This window comes from Bacillus rossius, chromosome 16, assembly GCF_032445375.1.
Source record: "Bacillus rossius redtenbacheri isolate Brsri chromosome 16, Brsri_v3, whole genome shotgun sequence".
NCBI classification, from domain to species: Eukaryota; Metazoa; Arthropoda; class Insecta; order Phasmatodea; family Bacillidae; genus Bacillus; species Bacillus rossius.
Window position 1 is genome coordinate 31,726,640 of NC_086343.1, and position 19,605 is coordinate 31,746,244.

General features: G+C 37.6%; 1 protein-coding gene across 2 annotated transcripts in view; it reads left to right on the forward strand.

The window, feature by feature from the left end:
• Positions 1–4,281: 4,281 nt before the first annotated feature.
• Positions 4,282–19,605, forward strand: part of LOC134539906 (ketohexokinase-like) — a 32,785-nt gene continuing 17,461 nt past the window's right edge. For both annotated transcript variants that reach the window (XM_063382255.1, XM_063382256.1), the window contains exons 1-4: positions 4,282–4,513; positions 7,152–7,265; positions 8,989–9,078; positions 9,480–9,596. In XM_063382255.1, the coding sequence (XP_063238325.1) occupies positions 4,500–4,513; positions 7,152–7,265; positions 8,989–9,078; positions 9,480–9,596 (335 nt within the window). In that variant the 5' untranslated portion in view covers positions 4,282–4,499. The remainder of the gene's footprint in view (positions 4,514–7,151; positions 7,266–8,988; positions 9,079–9,479; positions 9,597–19,605) is intronic.

A 19,605-nucleotide genomic window follows, 5' to 3' on the forward strand; every position in this document is an offset into this window, starting at 1 on the left:
CCTTGACACGAAATGTATTCGCAAAACACAGGTGTCCCTACTCATGCATAATCTTAAAGGACTTTCTTAGTGCACGTAACATAACGCCTTTCCTCTGTATAACAAAATATTTAGTTGTTTTACTTCATTAGATATTTTTCCAATCCTAAATCTTACGTCTTTTGAAAAAAAATAATTTCATTGATTGCATGAACTTGTATTATCTATAGATAGTCTTCAAAGACGTTACCTTATTTCCGGACTGTAACATACTCAGCACCAGAACTTAAAATTTTTATATTAATAACCTAATATCCTAATGTTTGAGGGACTGTTTTTAACATTTTTGTAAATATAATAATTACTAGAATAAACATTAAAAATCTTACCAGCTTTAAATAAAAATATATATAATATTCATTAAAAATGCCATGAAATCACAATAAAAACGATTATAAATATTAAAAATAAATGTACTCATTAAAAAGAACTGATTCACAACAATAGTTATTATATCATTGACCATAGACATTGATTAACATCTATTTGTCCACAATTTAAGGAATTGAGCAAAATAAAATATGCTCTCGCTAATGTTTAGCATAGAGGAAAAATTAAAAATAACATTATAAAACGTAGAATAAGAAGCCTTATCAGAAGAAAAATAAGAAGCCTAAGAATAAGAACCCTAATCAGCCTGGAATAAGAAGCCTAATCAGCCTAATCAGTTGCGACGTTTGCCGATCGCTCTTGCATCTTCGGTAGTAGCTACTGTAGGATAAAAACCAACGGGAAAGATGCTGAGGTCGTTCTTCATAGACTTAGTTACTGAAAAATTATAGAATTGTCAAACTACATTAAAATATATATATTAAAATAGTGTTGACGGTTCATTAGGTCAGGTTTACTTTAAAAATACTGTAAAATCTTGTGAAAACTTAATACACTTTGTATGGGTAATTCCTAACAACCATTAAAGTTATTTTACAGGTTTTTTGAAGTAGCTGACACAACGAAACGTCCACTCGTTTAAAGTATTTTTAAATTTATTTAACCTGACATAAACAAGCAAACGCCCACAATATGATAAGTATTGATGATGTAGCTAAACTAATGTTTCAGATGGGTTTTTTTGTGGCCTGTAACAATCTTACTTCCCTCACGGACTTAGGGTGCCGCCTGTAAGCAGACTACCCGCTAAACGCGACATCTATTTGTTCTTGTCATTTTCATCTCCCCTGAGTGTTTAGGCTTCACTGCAGCGCTCCACATCAGTCCGCGTGGCCGAAAACCGCCGACCGCGTGTCACCCGAGCTCTTCCGAACCAACTGAATATCAGGGGCAGGCGATTTTCGAGAATAAATCTGAACGCCTATTAGACTGCAACAAGGTATACCCGCACCAGAGGTTTCTTCCTTGTGACTGGCGGCCGTCTGCGAGAGAAGTCGTTTCTTTTTTTGACCGAGCCACTCAGGACGCGTTTGCTTCCGCACTGAATTAGTTACTGTGATTGGTGTTGTAACAATTGACATGCGCCTGAAAGAAATTTTCACCCAATCACGAAACACAGGCGATGCTATACAGTGTTTTAACTTATAACTAATCTCGGAATCTTTACGCGAAATCTGCATGGCCCTACGTAATTAGTGTTCGCCTTAACACAGCTGGGCTGGGCTGACGAGTGAAGTCGCCCGCCCCTGGGGGCGCATGCGCCCCTGGTTTATAATAACCCAGGTGTGCCCAACATTAATAATGCGGGACGCAAGGCCCGAGCACCCAACCCCTGCATGGTTGAATCCTTCTGCCCCGTCCAACTCTTCTTACCCGGACCTTCTCCCCCCCCCCCCCTCTTGAACAGTAGTTACCTGCTTGCTTAATGCATGTTTAATTTATCCACGCATGACCCGGCCCAGGGTTTTCCCTGTGTCTTTGCAGTTTTTACCTGGGTCACTTTAGTTGGCTTTTAGGCTAAGGCAACCTAAGAGGCGCCTGCTATGTCGCCAATCGCAGCCATGACTGGCCAATAACACCCAATAAGCACATAATGCACGTGTCCTTGTTCTGCATGGTTAATACCCCGCATGGTAGATTGTATAGGCTTTAGCCTGAGACACACTAAGGTCCTCCCCTAAACTAGAACACCCCCCTCCCACCCACACACACTTAGATTAACTTAGGCTTTGGAAAAAAAATTGGTTGTCTGTAAAGTCGGTTTACGGACGATAGTTTAACGTGACAACGTTATAACAAAACATTCATGAAATGATTGCATACTTTTATGAATAAAATTGAATATTTTTTATTGAATTATCACTATTTTGTATGGATACAAAGAAGGAGTGAAATTAAATCTACAATTTATTTTGATAAATTTACTTTTATTTGCACTCATTAATTCAAATATGTTTATTACTTTAACGAAGAGATTATTTTAACTATAACTTTTATAAATGTTTGCTATTTAACAACTTCCAATCTGTGTTATTCTGTTAAGGATAGGACGATGATAGGAAAAGTAGGAAACGAATGGGAGTGTTTCAAGTTTAATGTGCCTCGAAAAAGTCAAATCGATGGTTGTTCCAATCGAGTGGAAGAGAGATAGATGCTGCGCAAGCGTACAATGAGCGTAACGGGACACAGCGTAACAGACAATGTGCGTACGGGACACTTTTTCGTGCGTGCAGCCGGCGTTCATCGATTTATTAAACGTTGTCACGTCAAAAAAGATAAAAAGTTACTAGGTTTGGGGTCCGGATTCTTACCCGGACTTTTATGCTGTGTCTTGTCCCGGTTCCTCCAATAGTTAAAGATGTTTTTAAACCGTTCCCCGGATAGCTTTCCAGTATTAACTGCGCACATTGATATTCATAATAAAACTTAATAAAGGCAAATTTATTGAATATTCGATTATCTTTTCCGTGGTAAAAAAAAATATGCTTGAATGCCGGGCCGCCGTGAGGGGGGGGGGGGGGGGGGGCAAAAGGGGCAAATGCCCAGGGGCCCGGTAGCCTTAGGGGCCCGGGCGCCCGGCTGGGAAGTGGAAAATAAATGGCTGGAAAAACATTTTCCCCCTGCTATTAAAACATCTTGTACAATATATATATATATATATATATATATATATATTTGCTTTGTGTATTCCTAAAACTACAGTCGATAACCAATAACCTAACCGAGCAGTAGGTACTTGTAACATTCAGTTCACACCGAAATACTTGCCTAGTAGCAGAAATGGGAAGTTACAGGGACGCCGGAACAGGGGGGACAGCAGGGGCGAGTTGCCCCCGTGCTGTTATGCATGGGAAAGGGGGGACGAGAGTAGCATTTCGCCCCCCTTCTTTTCCCAGAATAAATGTTTGGTCCTAGTAGTATTTTTCTCAACCAGTAGTTACAAACATTGCATTGGTGATCACATTGATTAGAAAATCAAATTGATGATTGTCAATATACTGTAAAATGATTGAAAATTCCTAGATGGTATTTTATTTAAATTGTACTACATCTACTGTCAGAGTAGTATTTAATACATACTACGTCATCAAATTGTACTATATATATATATATATATATATATATATATATATATATATATATAATTGCTTTGTGTGTTCCTAAAACTAAAAATGGGGCCTACTACCCCAGCTGCCCAGGGGCCCACAAATTCTCTCAGCGGCCCTGCTTGAATGAAGCATCAATTAAAATATACAATTATGCGCCAGTTTTCGTAATACTCAGTATTATCTTGAAAAATGTATTTCATATATTCAAAAATAACCATAGCCAGGTGTTGTACAAAGTTTTCAATATCTTTCTTGTAGTATTAGAAACTTTTTCTTGGCAATTGGTTTCTTTTTTAAAAGTATAAAAAAAATTCTTCTTTGTGGGCTCTTAAATCTGAAGTTACTCTGTTTACACACTGGTTAGCAAAACAAACTATAGCTGTATAAAGGCTTATGCTATAGTTTTATTTAACACTTTGAATTAACCTGAAAGGAATAATCGTAAATTGTCCTGATTTAATTAGTATTATAAAATACCATACAGCAGTTTAGTATTGCTTCAACAAACATGGTAAAATATAGTTTTAGAATTAGCATTCAATTCAATTATATTAACAACTGTTTTGTTATCCGCAAGGTATGTGAAGGTCATTCTGAATTTGATTTCAATTGAATACTATATAATATAGTATCCTGTTAAGAATTTGAATCAATTATTAATACCGAAATGACTACACCAACCTCTTTTTGTACTATTACATCCATGAACATAAAAACTACACATAATCAAAACAAGCTAATTATTCTTTACTTCTGGGAGTACGAATTTTTTATATCAGTTTTGCTTTCCTCTCTGTTTACTTATTCTTTGAGTTTATTTTATTTTTATTTTTTATTTTCAAGCAGAACCAAGGAATTGATTATTTTTAAATTATTTAAGCTTTAAGAAAGTTTTTACTTGAAATATTATTTTACATATGATGCTAATTATTTTGTGAACTCTTTCAGGCAGCTCCGATTATGGCAGAATCAAGGTACATGATGTTTTGCACCTCGAATGCCAACAATTTAACATTGGATATTAAAGCTCAGAATATTATTTATAGAAAACTTTTAACTATACAAAATTGGTATTAGTACCAATTTTCATTCTATCTTAACCTGTATTAAATATGAGTTATTATATAAAAATTTTAACTGCCCGAGTTTTTTTAATGTTTTAAAGTCTCTGGCTTCAGTGTTGAAAAGGTATTGTTACTCAACCATAAAAACCGTCCATTTAATATAAGTTGCTCTTATATCACGCATTTGCACATACATGCATTTAAGTTTGTCTATACATCGTATAACACGCATATAAAACATACTTGTAGCAAGAGATTTATTTTTTATAATTGGGGACTTCTTGTGTTTATGGTTGGTGAATGTGAAAACAAAATATTACTATTTTAAAACGTACAATGAGTTTTGTACTGCTTGAATGATTATGTAAAGTTGAATTATATAGAATTCAGATGTATTGCATTTATGTTTTTCCTATACTAGAGACGTTCTTGAATTATCCCTCAAAGGAAGATTTCTCTATTCCAACTGGTTTGTAAAAAAATAACATTTTACAGCTTACATTACAATACGTATGTATTCACGCAATCGCCGACATTCATTGTTTATCAGTGTGTGTGTTTATTTTTGTGGAGAATTTTAGTCAGTGTAGGTGGTATAATAATGAAATTCGTTTAAAAACGACTGTATTGCTATTGTAAGGAATTTTTAATGCTTATATTTAATATTTGTTGTTTTATTAGAATAAGTAATTTTTTTTCCGAATGGTTGTTGTGTTACATCGTATTTAAAGTATGAACTATTCTGAGTCACGTTGTAACGAAAGAATCTAATGGGGGAGAAAAAAAATTTGAATTGAAAAGTTAAAGTCGTTCATTTTCTGTGAGGAATACGTGCTGTACACTGAAATAGCTGACACATTGAATTTTGCATTCTTCCCAGGGATTATTTGATTACAGCCGTCGTATATTACGTGTTTTATATGGCTGTTGTTTCATGTATCCAAGTTTATCCCTGGCTCCTGAAGGCTTAATCCTGATGGCATGATGCTGTGGTAAATGATGCTTGCTGTTTTAATTCAGTACGTCAGAAGATCCTGCACATAAAAAAAATGGCGAAATAAGAAATAATTATGATTGTAAATTGAAAAAAAAATTTTATTCGACCTTCAATCATAATTAATTATTATATGATAATATATTTTATTTACAGGATCGTCTGCCGTACTGAATTAAAACAGCAAGCATCATGTACCACAGGATCAAGCCATCAGGATCATGGCTTTAGTATCTTTTGACGAACTGATTTAAAACAGAAAGCATCATGTACCACAGGATCAAGCCAACATGATCATGACAACAGGATCAAGCCTTCAGGATCCAGAGATAAACTTCAATAAATGAAGAATAACGGAAGAATTAGCGTATTTTTAATCCTCCATGGTAGGCTACAGTTTTACTAAACAAAGAGATAGGTACACGTTCGCAGGTATATGAGGACTGGAGGCGGCAATGTGAAAACACACGTATTGTAATGTAAGCTTTTAAACATTTCTTTATTTTCACGAATCAGTATGATTTAAGAAACCTTGTTTTCGGAGGAAATTTAGGGACGTCTCTAGTACTTGAAAAACATATTTTCAGGTTTTATTTAATTTTCGTTCCACGAAGCCGCGACGTCTGATGATGGTATAGTAATGTAAGCTATAAACTATTATTTTTCACAAATTAGTTGGAATTAATATACCACCTCTTCAGAGTAAATTTAGGAACGGGTGCAGTATGTGAAAACAATTCTTTTCCTATTTTGACGTTACAGCGCCTAATAAATCGATGAACGGCGGCTGCACGCACTAAAAATTGTCCCGTAACGCACATAGTCCCGTTACGCTGTGTCCCGTTACGCTCATTGTACGATTGCGCCGCATCTATCTCTCTCTTCCACTCGATTGGAACAACCATCGATTTGACTTTTTCGAGGCACATTAAACTTGAAACACTCCCATTCGTTTCCTACTTTTCCTATCATCGTCCTATCCTTAACAGAATAACACAGATTGGAAGAAGTTAAATAGCAAACATGTATAAAAGTTATAGTTAAAATAATCTGTTCGTTAAAGTAATAAACATATTTGAATTAATGAGTGCAAATAAAAGTAAATTTATCAATTAAATTGTAGATTTCATTTCACTCCTTCTTTGTATCCATACAAAATAGTGAAAATGCAATAAAAATGATTCAATTTTATTCATAAAAGTATGCAATTATTTCATCAATGTTTTGTTATGACGTTGTCACGTTAAACTATCGTCCGTAAACCGACTTACAGACAACCAATTTTTTTTCTTCTCTTCGTTCTAAAAAGCTGCAATGTCCGATAATTACCATGAAAAAATTTTTGTAAAATAATATAGCATATATTCTACTCTTAGTGTAGATTCTTTACCATGATATTCATCTACCTATAAAGTTACCTGTAGTTTTTATTATTGAACCATTCACTGTAATGGCACCGTGCGTATGTAGATGGCTGGTGTCCACTTCACCACAGCCCGGACCTCGCTTGTACAACACGTGACACACGATGTGAAAGCACTGCGTGTCTTACAGGTGTCTGACCCTCAGTTCCACTTTTGTCATCGAACAGGGGAGTCAGACCAGCGCCTTCTTGCCAGCTGACGACAGCCTTCAAGCGGCAGGCAGTGATCAGAGTCTCACTAACAGGTAGGCTTTTCTGAGACAACTGAACACTTGATTGCTATATTTAATTGATGATGAAGAGGAAGAAGATTGTGTTGATGACGGTGGTGATTATTGTGAAGTGTGGTTTTGGTGATGGTGGTGATGGTAATCATGTGGTGATGGTGATGGTGGTGGTAATTGTTATGCTTGTGGTGGTGATGGTTATGATGATCATGATTGTGCTTGTGTTGAGGGTGATAGTAGTAGTGGTAGTGGGGTGATGGTTATGGATGATGATGATGGTGGGTGGTGGTGGTGGTGGTAGAGGAGGTAAAATATTATTTTATATTTCTCCCTTAAAGTAAATTTGCTTGGAACCGATTTATGGGGACTAATTCTTACAGTCCGTGAACTTAGCCAATTATTACTTCTGAGCAATTGTAAAATAAAAAAAAAAAATTAACATTTACAAGCCTTTTTTTTTTTACAAAAAGGCATAAAAATATATTGCTTACACAATACCATAATTCTCTTGAACAACTTGAAATTTAAATTACAGCAAAAAATAATAATTAAGAGTACCTGGGACAATAAAGTGACCAGATATCCTTGCGAGGCAGGGGTGAGGGACAGACCGCTATGCAACTTATCAGCGCGAAGCAGTTTCACCACGCTCGACCAATCAGGGCTGACCTCGTCTGTAACCAACACCCTGGCACTATTGGTTATATTTCTACACTTGATACGTGTTTTTCGTGATTTTCCTGTATGTCTATTTTTGAAGTTCAAACATTTTTGCCTCAATTTATCCTGATTCATCTTTCTACCGCCTTATAAACAAGAACCGATTACATTAATGAATTACAGACACAATAAGTCCCACAAATTTCTATTATGGTACCGAAATTAGTAATTAATTACTTTACAGAAGTTTACGGTTTAAGAATATGCATTTATAGATGATGAACTGACTATTGGAACCATACTTATATCATTTGGCAAGTGTGTAATACGATAAGTCTTATAAATTAAGTCCAGGTTGGCTTCGAGCCAGATCCTGGCTGCCATATTGAACACATGTAATTAACAAAAACAAATTTGAAAAAATCTAAAACCAATTAAAAATATTATCTTTAAATATATTGATTGATCCGATCCATTCATGTACGCGGATCGACCCTTGGCCAATGCAAAAATGAAATTTTAGGCTTAAAAATATTTATTTAATTTAATATGGTAAAATTTCTCCAAAGAGGCTAAAATTTCTCATCTAGTAGCCTCCAGTAAGCCGCTAATGTCATATTAACCACCAATTTGAAAATTAGTAATTATTAACGTAATAATTTGGAAACAAATTCTAAAAATTATTTAACAATTTTACTTATTATTATATTGATTAATTCGATTGATTTACGTTCTTGGTTAGATACTTTGTGAGTGAAAAAAGTAATTTAAGCTTAAAACGTTTTATTGAGATTATTTTTTTCCAGTAACATTTCTACGAGTTTATTTAGCTTCATTTTTAAGAACAAGGAATTTACACAAAGAAAATTGCCCGGCTGAATAAATATATTACACAATATCCGCATGACTACCATGGAGACGATACTAGGCGAACTTCATGATTACTAGAGTGCCAACCACGAACCTACAGGTTTTCTGGCAACTTGGTTCGTTCTCTGACAAGTACTTTCAATGATTTCTGCTGGTTACAGCGAGCGCTGTGGTGACAATTGTTCTGTGCTCTGTTTGCTCTCTGCACCAGAGACCTGAAGGTGCTTAGCGTGGGCATAGCCGTGTTGGACAGCGTATACGTCGTGAACAGCTATCCGGTGGAAGAAGACGTCAAGGAACTGTAAGAGACCGGTCCCCTTCTTCATACAGCAAATACATTAAGCTGGTGTAGTTTAGCTCGGGAAGCCTAAGATGTACATCAAGTTCTGTCCCTGCCCGAACACGCCCGAATATTCACCTACGGCCAACCTCGGGTTTATTTATATATATTTATATTTCTCTGTTTATTTTAATGTAGCTATATACTAACCTAACTAACCGTCCATAGTTTTTTAAAGTGTTTTAATGTAGCTAACCTAACAGAACACTTTCAATATTTGAATTCATTTTTCCTGCGCAAAAAGAAAACAAATCCCGAGGTTGGCCGAAGGTGAATATTCGGGCGTGTTCGGGCAGGGACAGAACTTGATGTACATGTTAGGCTTCTCGTTGTTAAATAAGGGAACAACTGCGCGTGTGCAGGGCGCCCTACCACCGCTGGCACCGCGGAGGGAACGCTTCCAACACCGCCACGGCGTTGGCAATCCTGGGCGCGCGGACCGAGTTCCTCGGCACTCTCAGCTCGTCCAAGATCGCAAGGTTGGTACCTCTGCTACTTGCCCGGGCGATCACGCTGATTCACTGAGCTTGGGTCAGACACCCGACCATTCTACCTTCGCGCGCCTTCGCTTTATTCTTCCGCTGTTTTTAAATCCCCGAACAAGCACACGATGCATGCTCCCTTGTCTGCATGGTTTAAACCCAGCATGAATAGGCGTAAAGGCTTCGGCCTGGGACGCACCTAGAGTCTTCCCTAACCCAGACCCTCCCAAACAAAATACACTTAGTTTTTAGTTAGATTAGGAAAAAAAAAATTGCCTCGTCAGGGGTGTATGTGTGTTATAGAGGCGGGATGATAAGCGCGACGCTCTCTGGTGCTTATAGCGCGGTGTCTCCTCTGAGCTGGCGCGCAGTCTTCTCGTCGTCACAGGATAATTGTGAAATTTGAGCGGTGACCGTAACCGTTACATGGCGGAGAAATGAAGATAAAGGTGTAATGCAAGTCCCTTAAGTGCTTTCAAGAATCTGTACTGGTTGTTTTACGCCTAAAAATTACTCTGAAAACATGCGTTTTAGCCATTTCAACGCTCCTAAAAATACAGTTTAAAATATTAATCTGAAATCAAAAGTACTTTTCGGCCCTCAGCGAACTCTTAAATGCTTTTCGTAAGCAGACCCCATTCGAATATCTTTAGTAGTTTTGAAATCGCGTTGTTTTTCCTGAAGCTCTGCACACCGTGTGTGTGCCCGGGTAGGCGGGGACCTTAAACGTTAGGTCGCTTTGCAGAAAAAAATCGTTAAATGTTTTTTTTTTTTTTTTTTTTACAAAAACTCGTTCTTTATTTTTCTTTATGAGGGTATATTTTTTGCACGTTGAGTAGATAGTAACTAAAATGACAGGTTGGTTAGGTTCAGTCAGCAGCATAACTAATATGTGGAATCGTTATCAAAATATAACAATTATCACAAAATGAGTTGTTTTTTTTGGCCATGTGTATTTTCACACATCACGGCAATCCTAACGGAAATGAAAACTTGATTCGGTTAGGTCAGCGACTTCAAAAACACTCTAAGATGATAAATCCAACGTATTGTAGCACTATTTTTTTTGGCAGCAAAGTTACGTGAGTGACCAGCTATCTTCGGAATTGTTCGGGACTTATCAGAGTTCGTTAGAACGCAGTCTTCCCTCGGCTGAAACACCCGATTGAACTTCTTCTGGTTTGTAAATGTTTATTCGTGTGGTTTGAACTTTCAGACCCCGTAGGCTGGAAACAGAACATAAGAACGTGACAAATTTCCCGAGTCTATGTCTAATCTTATTTGTTCCCCACCATCTCTCATCACTCACTGCTGTCACTAATCATGCCTTCGCCCGTTAGGTTAAACAACATGCGCCAATTAATTGGGTGGTCTGGCTCAGTGGTTACTCTTGACTCTGCCGTGTCCAAATACCGGCTCGACAATTCTAGTTTCGGGTTCCCCATGTTTCGAATACGCAATGCGTGTAGCCTAGGTACAGGCGCGTAGTAAACATCTCCGGAAAAAAAATTGGTTGTCTGTAAAGTCGGTTTACGGACGATAGTTTAACGTGACAACGTCATAACAAAATATTGATGAAATGATTGCATACTTTAATGAATAAAATTGAATCATTTTTATTGAATTATCACTTTTTTGTATGGATACAAAGGAGTGAAATGAAATCTACAATTTAATTGATAAATTTACTTTTATTTGCACTCATTAATTCAAATATGTTTATTACTTTAATGCAGAGATTATTTTAACTATAACTTTTATACGTGTTTGCTATTTAACTTCTTCCAATATGTGTTATTCTGTTAAGGATAGGACGATGATAGGAAAAGTAGGAAACGAATGGGAGTGTTTCATGTTTAATGTGCCTCGAAAAAGTCAAATCGATGGTTGTTCCAATCGAGTGGAATAGAGATAGATGCGGCGCAAGCGTACAATGAGCGTAACGGGACAATGTGCGTAACGGGACACTTTTTCGTGCGTGCAGCCGGCGTTCATCGATTTATTAGACTTTTCACGTCAAAAGGCTTAAGCAATCAATAATAAGAATAAATTTTGATAGGGCCTTCGTGATGCCTATTGATAAAACAAGTAAACACACCACTAATTATCATCCACTACGTTGCACAGCCGTCTGCTGGTTGCTAATGCATTTGACTAACTGGTCTCCAGGAAGCAGGCTTCGAGCGGGGCGCAGAAGTTTATAGTTTGGTAGTGATGTGATTGCAGATTTGACAAACATCTTAGATTCGAATTCCCCACTCACTAACGTTGCATTTTTCTTTAAAGGCACCATCTTGAAAGTATGTAATTTTTTAGCTAGAAATCTGAGAAAAGTTTAATATTAATAAAAAATTTAATAAGTAATTTTTTAATAAAAAAATTCTGCCATATTGGATTCTAGATTCCCCACTCCCTAACGTTTCACTTTTCATTACGGCCACCAACTTCGAAATCCGTATTAATGATGGTAAAGTGTGAAAAATTAAAAATACATAACATATTTAATTAATTACAATTTTAATTAAAAATAAAAGGTGATGAGGTCATTCGATTAAAAATTGCGACAATTCCTTACTACATAAAAGCCACGAAAAGACTGACCTCCCACTACTATTTTCAAGGAATATACTATGTCATCCAGGATGATATCATGGTAGCCATAGAATTTTCATCTGTTAGAGAGTGCTTTCACCATATTAGTTTAATTTTTACCTACTAGAGTGTAGAATTATTTATCATCTTGATATCCACCATCTTGTTGGTGGTCTTTGCCGCTATTTTGAAATTCTGTAATTATTGAAATAAAAATTCTGAGACAATTAACAAAATTGTAGAATCGATCGCATACCGTGCTTCGTTCGATCCTTGATAAATATTAAAAAGTAACAGTTTTAAGAATTAAAACAATATAATTACAAATAAAAAAAATATTACATAATTTCTACTATAATAACAAAAAAAAAAACAAGAAAACAAATCACTTGTGTTTCTTGATTTCTGCATCTGCTACCGACGAAGCAGATGTTGGTTAGGAAGCCCCACCACTTGACATAGGATCATCCATTTCTTTGTTTGAGAATCTTTTCTCCACAAAGTATATATCGGCATGCATTGTAGGCTGAATCTCTTCGGCATAGAACACGCCATGAATATGCTTGTGGTCCAAATCTTCGAAGTAGTAAGTTATAGGCTCCGATTCACGAACGTGGGCCACTCAGAAAATTTGGGGACTCCAATTCGCTGTGTAACTTTTCTCAAAGATGCCTTTTCACTTGGAGATTCGCACGATGACTCCGACTTATTCTTACGCTTACGTGGATATTTCTTCATTTTGTTAAAAACACTGTTCCGAGGAGGTGATCGTCTTTATGTCTTTAGAATTCATTTTTGTGGTAGAACAACCGTGGAATGTTAATCGATTATTAGTTTCGGCAAGATATCCAGCCACTTGTAATTCCCGTTAGCCGTGAACTGTTGCCACATATTGATGCTCAGAGTTCTGTTAAACCTTTCGACAACAGAAGCTTTGACATTACTAAAATGTAGAGTAGTTAGATACCAAACTTCTTCATCAAAGCCTTGAAGGTCACATTGAATAATTATTTGCCCAGATCCGTTTGCATATGTGACGATACACATCGAGCACGCAAAATGTATGTCAGGGCCTTGGTTATGTTGGTCGCGTTCTTCGATTTCAAAGTTCTGGCCGAAGTGAAAATTCTGTACACTTGTAACTTTTATTAATTCGGGAATATGGTATCATCTCAATAAGGTCCGCCTGGAATAAATAAGTCCACGCACTACGACATAGCGTTGACGATTTGTCCACCTTGCAAGAGCGTAAAGTTCGCGAGCGATTCTGGTTAGACTCTTAGTATGTGGCCAGCTTTCCATAATTATTCGAGTTTTGAGACTATTTCGTTGATGTGCGAATAGTTTCCTGTATTAAGCGAATACAGCAGCAAGTCTCAAACAATCGACTTATTCGTTGGGGTCATCCCTTACACATAATCAAGGTTCTGACCACTTTCTAGCTTTTTTAAACCTACGCAATTTACTTCTAGTTATTTGAAGATATTGGTGAGAATGTCAATTTTTTTCATGATCATAATTCTTATATATGCCACTTTCTGGATCTTTATCGCGAAAATACGCATGAGTTAGATCTAGAACTTTTTTTTACTCTTGCTAATCTTCGTGGGAATAACCATTAAGTTCTCTGCGAAACATCATTTAGTACAGACCTTTAGTCCCGGGTGTTTTTTATTCTTCTACGCATATGATATTTTCTGGTAAAAAAATGTATGTCTTTAGCACCGAGGAACCACTTATTATGTTTTGTGTACTCTCCGTAGATCGTGTCACTATTCCGACTCGTGAAAGATATTAGTAATGGCCAGACCATTGCATTAACTTGTACACATTTACATAATTTTTTCTTGTGCATAGACTCTCTGTACTCGTAAAGGCCTCTTCTTCTGGAGCTGGTTAATATTTATTATTTTTCGCAGTAGGCATCTCATCATCAACTTATATCTTCATGTTGATGGGTGGTTCTTCCTTATGAGAACTTGGGATTTTTTCACTCATTTCTTTTTCATACCTCGACCTAATTTTTTGTCCCGTAAGTGAAGTCCTGCACAATTTTTTTTTTTTTTTTCACATGGCAATGGCTTCCATGCTGGCATTGTGTCTTAGAGCTTTCTCCAACTGCTTGCGCTTTTTCTTGGAAGTGTTGACTGCCCGCACTATGCCGCTTGTATGTGGTGGTAGCGCTCTTTAGCAGATTAAAACAAGAAGGTCGCCCTAATGTCACACTGGATGACATAATATATTCCTTGGCATTAGTGGTGTGATATCGGTCTGCCAGTGGCTTCCGTGGAGGAAGGATCTGTCGTCATTTATAATCGAATCACCTCACAGGGTTCGAACCGATTACTTCATGAAAAAAATTCCATTTTTTTATAAAAATTGTAACTGAATACATTTTTTATAATTTTTAAAATTGTTCCCAATTGAATAGTATTTAAAATACAGATTTTTCAAGATGGCAACAATAACGTAAAGTGCATCGTTCTAGAATACAAGTTGGCTAAATTATTTTTATTAAAATTTCATTAATTTAATTTTTATTTACTTTTAATATTTTCCTGAATTTCTAGCTAATATTTAACATTCAAAATGGCTGCCGTAATGAAATGTGCAACTTTAAGTTGTGGGCATTCGATTACAAGATGGTAAAAAGTTCTTGAATTCAAAATGACATAAATTCAAAATAGCGGAAACTTTAATTGCCGCCCCAGTCAAGGTCAACGTAAAGGTCAATTCAATGTCATCCAATATGGCCACCGTGATGTCATGATAGTCGGTAATTGACTCCACCACACACCACATCCTTGCTCCTGGGCCAGGAGGGCCCAAGATATACTATGCATCTTTTCGTTTAGGTTATAAAAGTTGCTTGTTTTGGTATTCCCTGCTACCCATTAAATTATGCCCCATACTACGCGAACATAATGTATAGACCACCGATGATACATTCGAGAACTCTCGAACTCGAGATGAGTTAGGTCAGGGACACACGTTCCATTCAATGCTCTCTCTGGTTGTATTATTAACAACTGTCACTTGTGGTCCAGACGTGGGACTAGACAGACGTAAGAAAGTTGTGGTGGTATGTTTGCTTCGACAAAGACCCTGAAGAACACGCTTCAGAAGTGTGTGGGTTTATCTAATTTTAGAAGAAGAAGAAGAAGAATAAGAAGAAGAAAGGACTCTTCATGGAGCATTTTACACTTTTTTGACGTGACGTCTAATAAATCAATGAACGCCGGCTGCACTCACGAAAAACTGTCCCGTTACATTGTTTCGTTACGCTGTATCCCGTTACTCTCATTGTTCCGTTACGCTGTGTCCCGTTACTCTCATTGTTCCGTTACGCTGTGTTCCGTTATGCTGTCGGCGAGTGCAGTATTAACTGGTTATGTTACAATTGACTAAAAAAATATGGCGATTCATATAATTGATGATAGATATTTGATTACAGTTTATTTATATGAAAACTTATTCATAATTATATTTAAACTTTATAGCTAAACGCCAGTTTTTAAAATTAATTACAAGTCATCTACACGTGAACTGTTTCGTCGACTGTTTATAAAGTGAAGTGAAATTTTGATGTGGTTTTCATTGCTAATTACAACAATAATTTCGGCAATAAAGGTTAATTATTCTTTCATTTTAAAAATCAGATTACTAGTATAATTTCAAGTATTTATTATTTTATTATTAAAATAAAAATTATTCAGTTTTATTCATAAAGTTATGCAATCATTTCATCAATGTTTTGTTATGATGTTGTCACGTTAAACTATCGTCCGTAAACCGACTTTACAGACAACCAATTTTTTTTAATAATAAGATTTTGTTGGAGACTAGTAGTATATAATAGTATTTCCGAGATCAGGGTTCAGGGTGTGGAGCCGAGAGCCGGCTCCGCCATCTTGGTTTGTGACGTCACGGCGGCAAAAATTCCTCAAAATTCCTCAAAAATGACTCAAAATGACTCAAAATTTCCCGTTTTCGAGGGAAAAATTCCCGTTTCGAGGAAAAATTAGGATTTCAAAAAACCACAAATGTCTTTTGCCTTAGAAAGAACACCAATTCCTAAAATAGGCTTAAGCATCCTTAACTCAAGCCTCAGTTAAGCCATTTCTAGGAATAAGGATACCTTGACCTTTGACCTTGACCCCGACGGCCTTCTTGGATCCACCATCTTAGATCCGCCATTGTGTTCTCGAACATTCCATCGATGTGTTATCCGCCATTTTGAATTATGACGTCACCGTTGCAATTTTCGTTACGCTCGCCATCTTTAACTTTTTTATTATCCGATTTTAATGAAAATTTTTTTAAAAATTATAAAAAAATTCACTTAATAAAATTTTAATCAAAAATATCGAAAAAACATATATTTACGACACGGAGCTCGGAGTCCTCGGTTCGAACCCGGTGAGGGCAAAAAAAAATAAAAATGGTGACCGATCCTTCCCCTGTGGCGGGGTGCTGGCAGACTGACCCCCACCACTTATGTCAATGCACATATACCATCAGGTAGTATGACGTCATGTCCGCCATCTTGAAATTTGGACGCCATCTTGAAAATCTTTATTTATTATCCGATTTTAATGAAAAAAATTCCAAAATTCATCAAAAAATTAACGTATTTAAATTCTGTTTGATTATATCGATGTACGTCCTTGGTTCGATTCCCGACGAGAGTAAACAGTCGATCCTTCCTCCATGAAAGCTACCTAGACTGATCTATCACCACCAATACCAAGGTATATATCGTCAACTGGTATGACATCATGTCCGCCATCTTGTCTTCATCCACTGGAGACCACCATCTTGTTTTCGTGTGCTAGAGTGTGCCGATATCATGTAGTATAATTATCTGGTCACCACACCTTTGACCTTGACCTTGAACTTTGACCTTGACCTTGAAATTTGACCTTGAACTTGAACTTTGACCTTGAACTTGAACTTTGACCTTGACCTTGAAATTTGACCTTGACCTTGAAATTTGACCTTAACCTTGAACTTTGACCTTGACCTTGAAATTTGACCTTGACCTTGAACTTTTACCTTGACCTTGAACTTTGACCTTGACCTTGAAATTTGACCTTGAAATTTGACCTTGACCTTGAAATTTGACCTTGAACTTTGACCTTGAACTTGAACTTTGACCTTGACCTTGATATTTGACCTTGACCTTGAAATTTGACTTTGACCTTGAAATTTTACTTTGTCCTTGAAATTTGACTTTATCCTTGATGTCCATCACGGATTCGTCATTTTATGTTCAGTACATGCTACCAGGAGCGACCACCTGCTGGAGTACACCATCTTGTGCGTGTACTCGTATTACCATCATGCTAGTTTTATTCTAACATGCTACAGTGCAGTAATAATTTATTACTGAGGTACCCACCATCTTAAAATTTGACCGCCATCTTGAAATCATGTAATTATTTAGCTAGAAATGCGGGAAAAATTCCAATAGTCTCCGAAAAAATCATTTATTAATTTACAAATCGAATCGATGGATCCCTGTCCACGGTTAGATTCTTGACCAGAGACAGTTGTAACTAATTATTAAATAAATGTTAGGTTCTGTTTTCCATTACCTTTCGCGGAGTTTATTAATCATTCACTCTACGAAAATCAACTCAAGTCAATATACCGGACCAACGAATTAAATCAGTGCCGATTAGCCTATTATGAAAGTCTAATTTTTCAATAATCTGAATAACATATAAGCCGTTCATGTACAAAGCCACACATATAGATCAATTGCCTTCAGTCCATGAGACCGAGTCATGTCATTATCAGACGTATAGGCTAGTCATTTCAGGACCACATGACCTTCGTAATCCATCGTGACATTTTTATACATTCTAAAGGACCAAGTAACCTTGTAAAATATTTTAGTAACACCAAGAGGTGATAAACTAGTATATATTCAAAAAACTACATTTTGTACTACGCGCATTCAATAAAAAAGGAAGCACCAACAACGAAAAGACAGCACATTTGGAAGCACCGACTACGAAAAGGCAGCACATTTGGAAGCACCGACAACGAAAAGGCAGCACATTTGGAAGCACCGACAACGCAAAGGCAGCACATTTGGAAGCACCGACAACGAAAAGGCAGCACATTTGGAAGCACCGACAACGAAAAGGCAGCACATTTGGAAGCACCGACAACGAAAAGGCAGCACATTGGAAGCACCGACAACGAAAAGGCAGCACATTTGGAAGCACCGACAACGAAAAGGCAGCACATTTGGAAGCACCGACAACGAAAAGGCAGCACATTTGGAAGCACCGACAACGAAAAGGCAGCACATTTGGAAGCACCGACAACGAAAAGGCAGCACATTTGGAAGCACCGACAACGAAAAGGCAGCACATTTGGAAGCACCAACAACGAAAAGGCAGCACATTTGGAAGCACCGACTACGAAAAGGCAGCACATTTGGAAGCACCGTCATCGAAAAGACAGCACATTTGGAAGCACCGACAACGAAAAGGCAGCACATTTGGAAGCACCGACAACGTAAAGGCAGCACATTTGGAAGCACCGACAACGAAAAGGCAGCACATTTGGAAGCACCGACAACGAAAAGGCAGCACATTTGGAAGCACCGACAACGAAAAGGCAGCACATTTGGAAGCACCGACAACAAAAAGGCAGCACATTTGGAAGCGCCGACAACGAAAAGGCAGCACATTTGGAAGCGCCGACAACGAAAAGGCGGCACATTTGGAAGCACCGACTACAAAAAGGCAGCACATTTGGAAGCGCCGACTACGAAAAGGCAGCACATTTGGAAGCACCGACAACGAAAAGGCAGCACATTTGGAAGCACCGACAACGAAAAGGCAGCACATTTGGAAGCACCGACTACGAAAAGGCAGCACATTTGGAAGCACCGACAACGTAAAGGCAGCACATTTGGAAGCACCGACAACGAAAAGGCAGCACATTTGGAAGCACCGACAACGAAAAGGCAGCACATTTGGAAGCACCGACAACGAAAAGGCAGCACATTTGGAAGCACCGACAACAAAAAGGCAGCACATTTGGAAGCGCCGACAACGAAAAGGCAGCACATTTGGAAGCACCGACAACGAAAAGGCAGCACATTTGGAAGCACCGACTACGAAAAGGCAGCACATTTGGAAGCACCGACTACGAAAAGGCAGCACATTTGGAAGCACCGACAACGAAAAGGCAGCACATTTGGAAGCACTGACAACGAAAAGGCAGCACATTTGGAAGCACCGACTACGAAAAGGCAGCACATTTGGAAGCACTGACAACGAAAAGGCAGCACATTTGGAAGCACCGACAACGAAAAGGCAGCACATTGGAAGCACCGACAACGAAAAGGCAGCACATTTGAAAGCACCGCCAACGAAAAGGCAGCACATTTTGG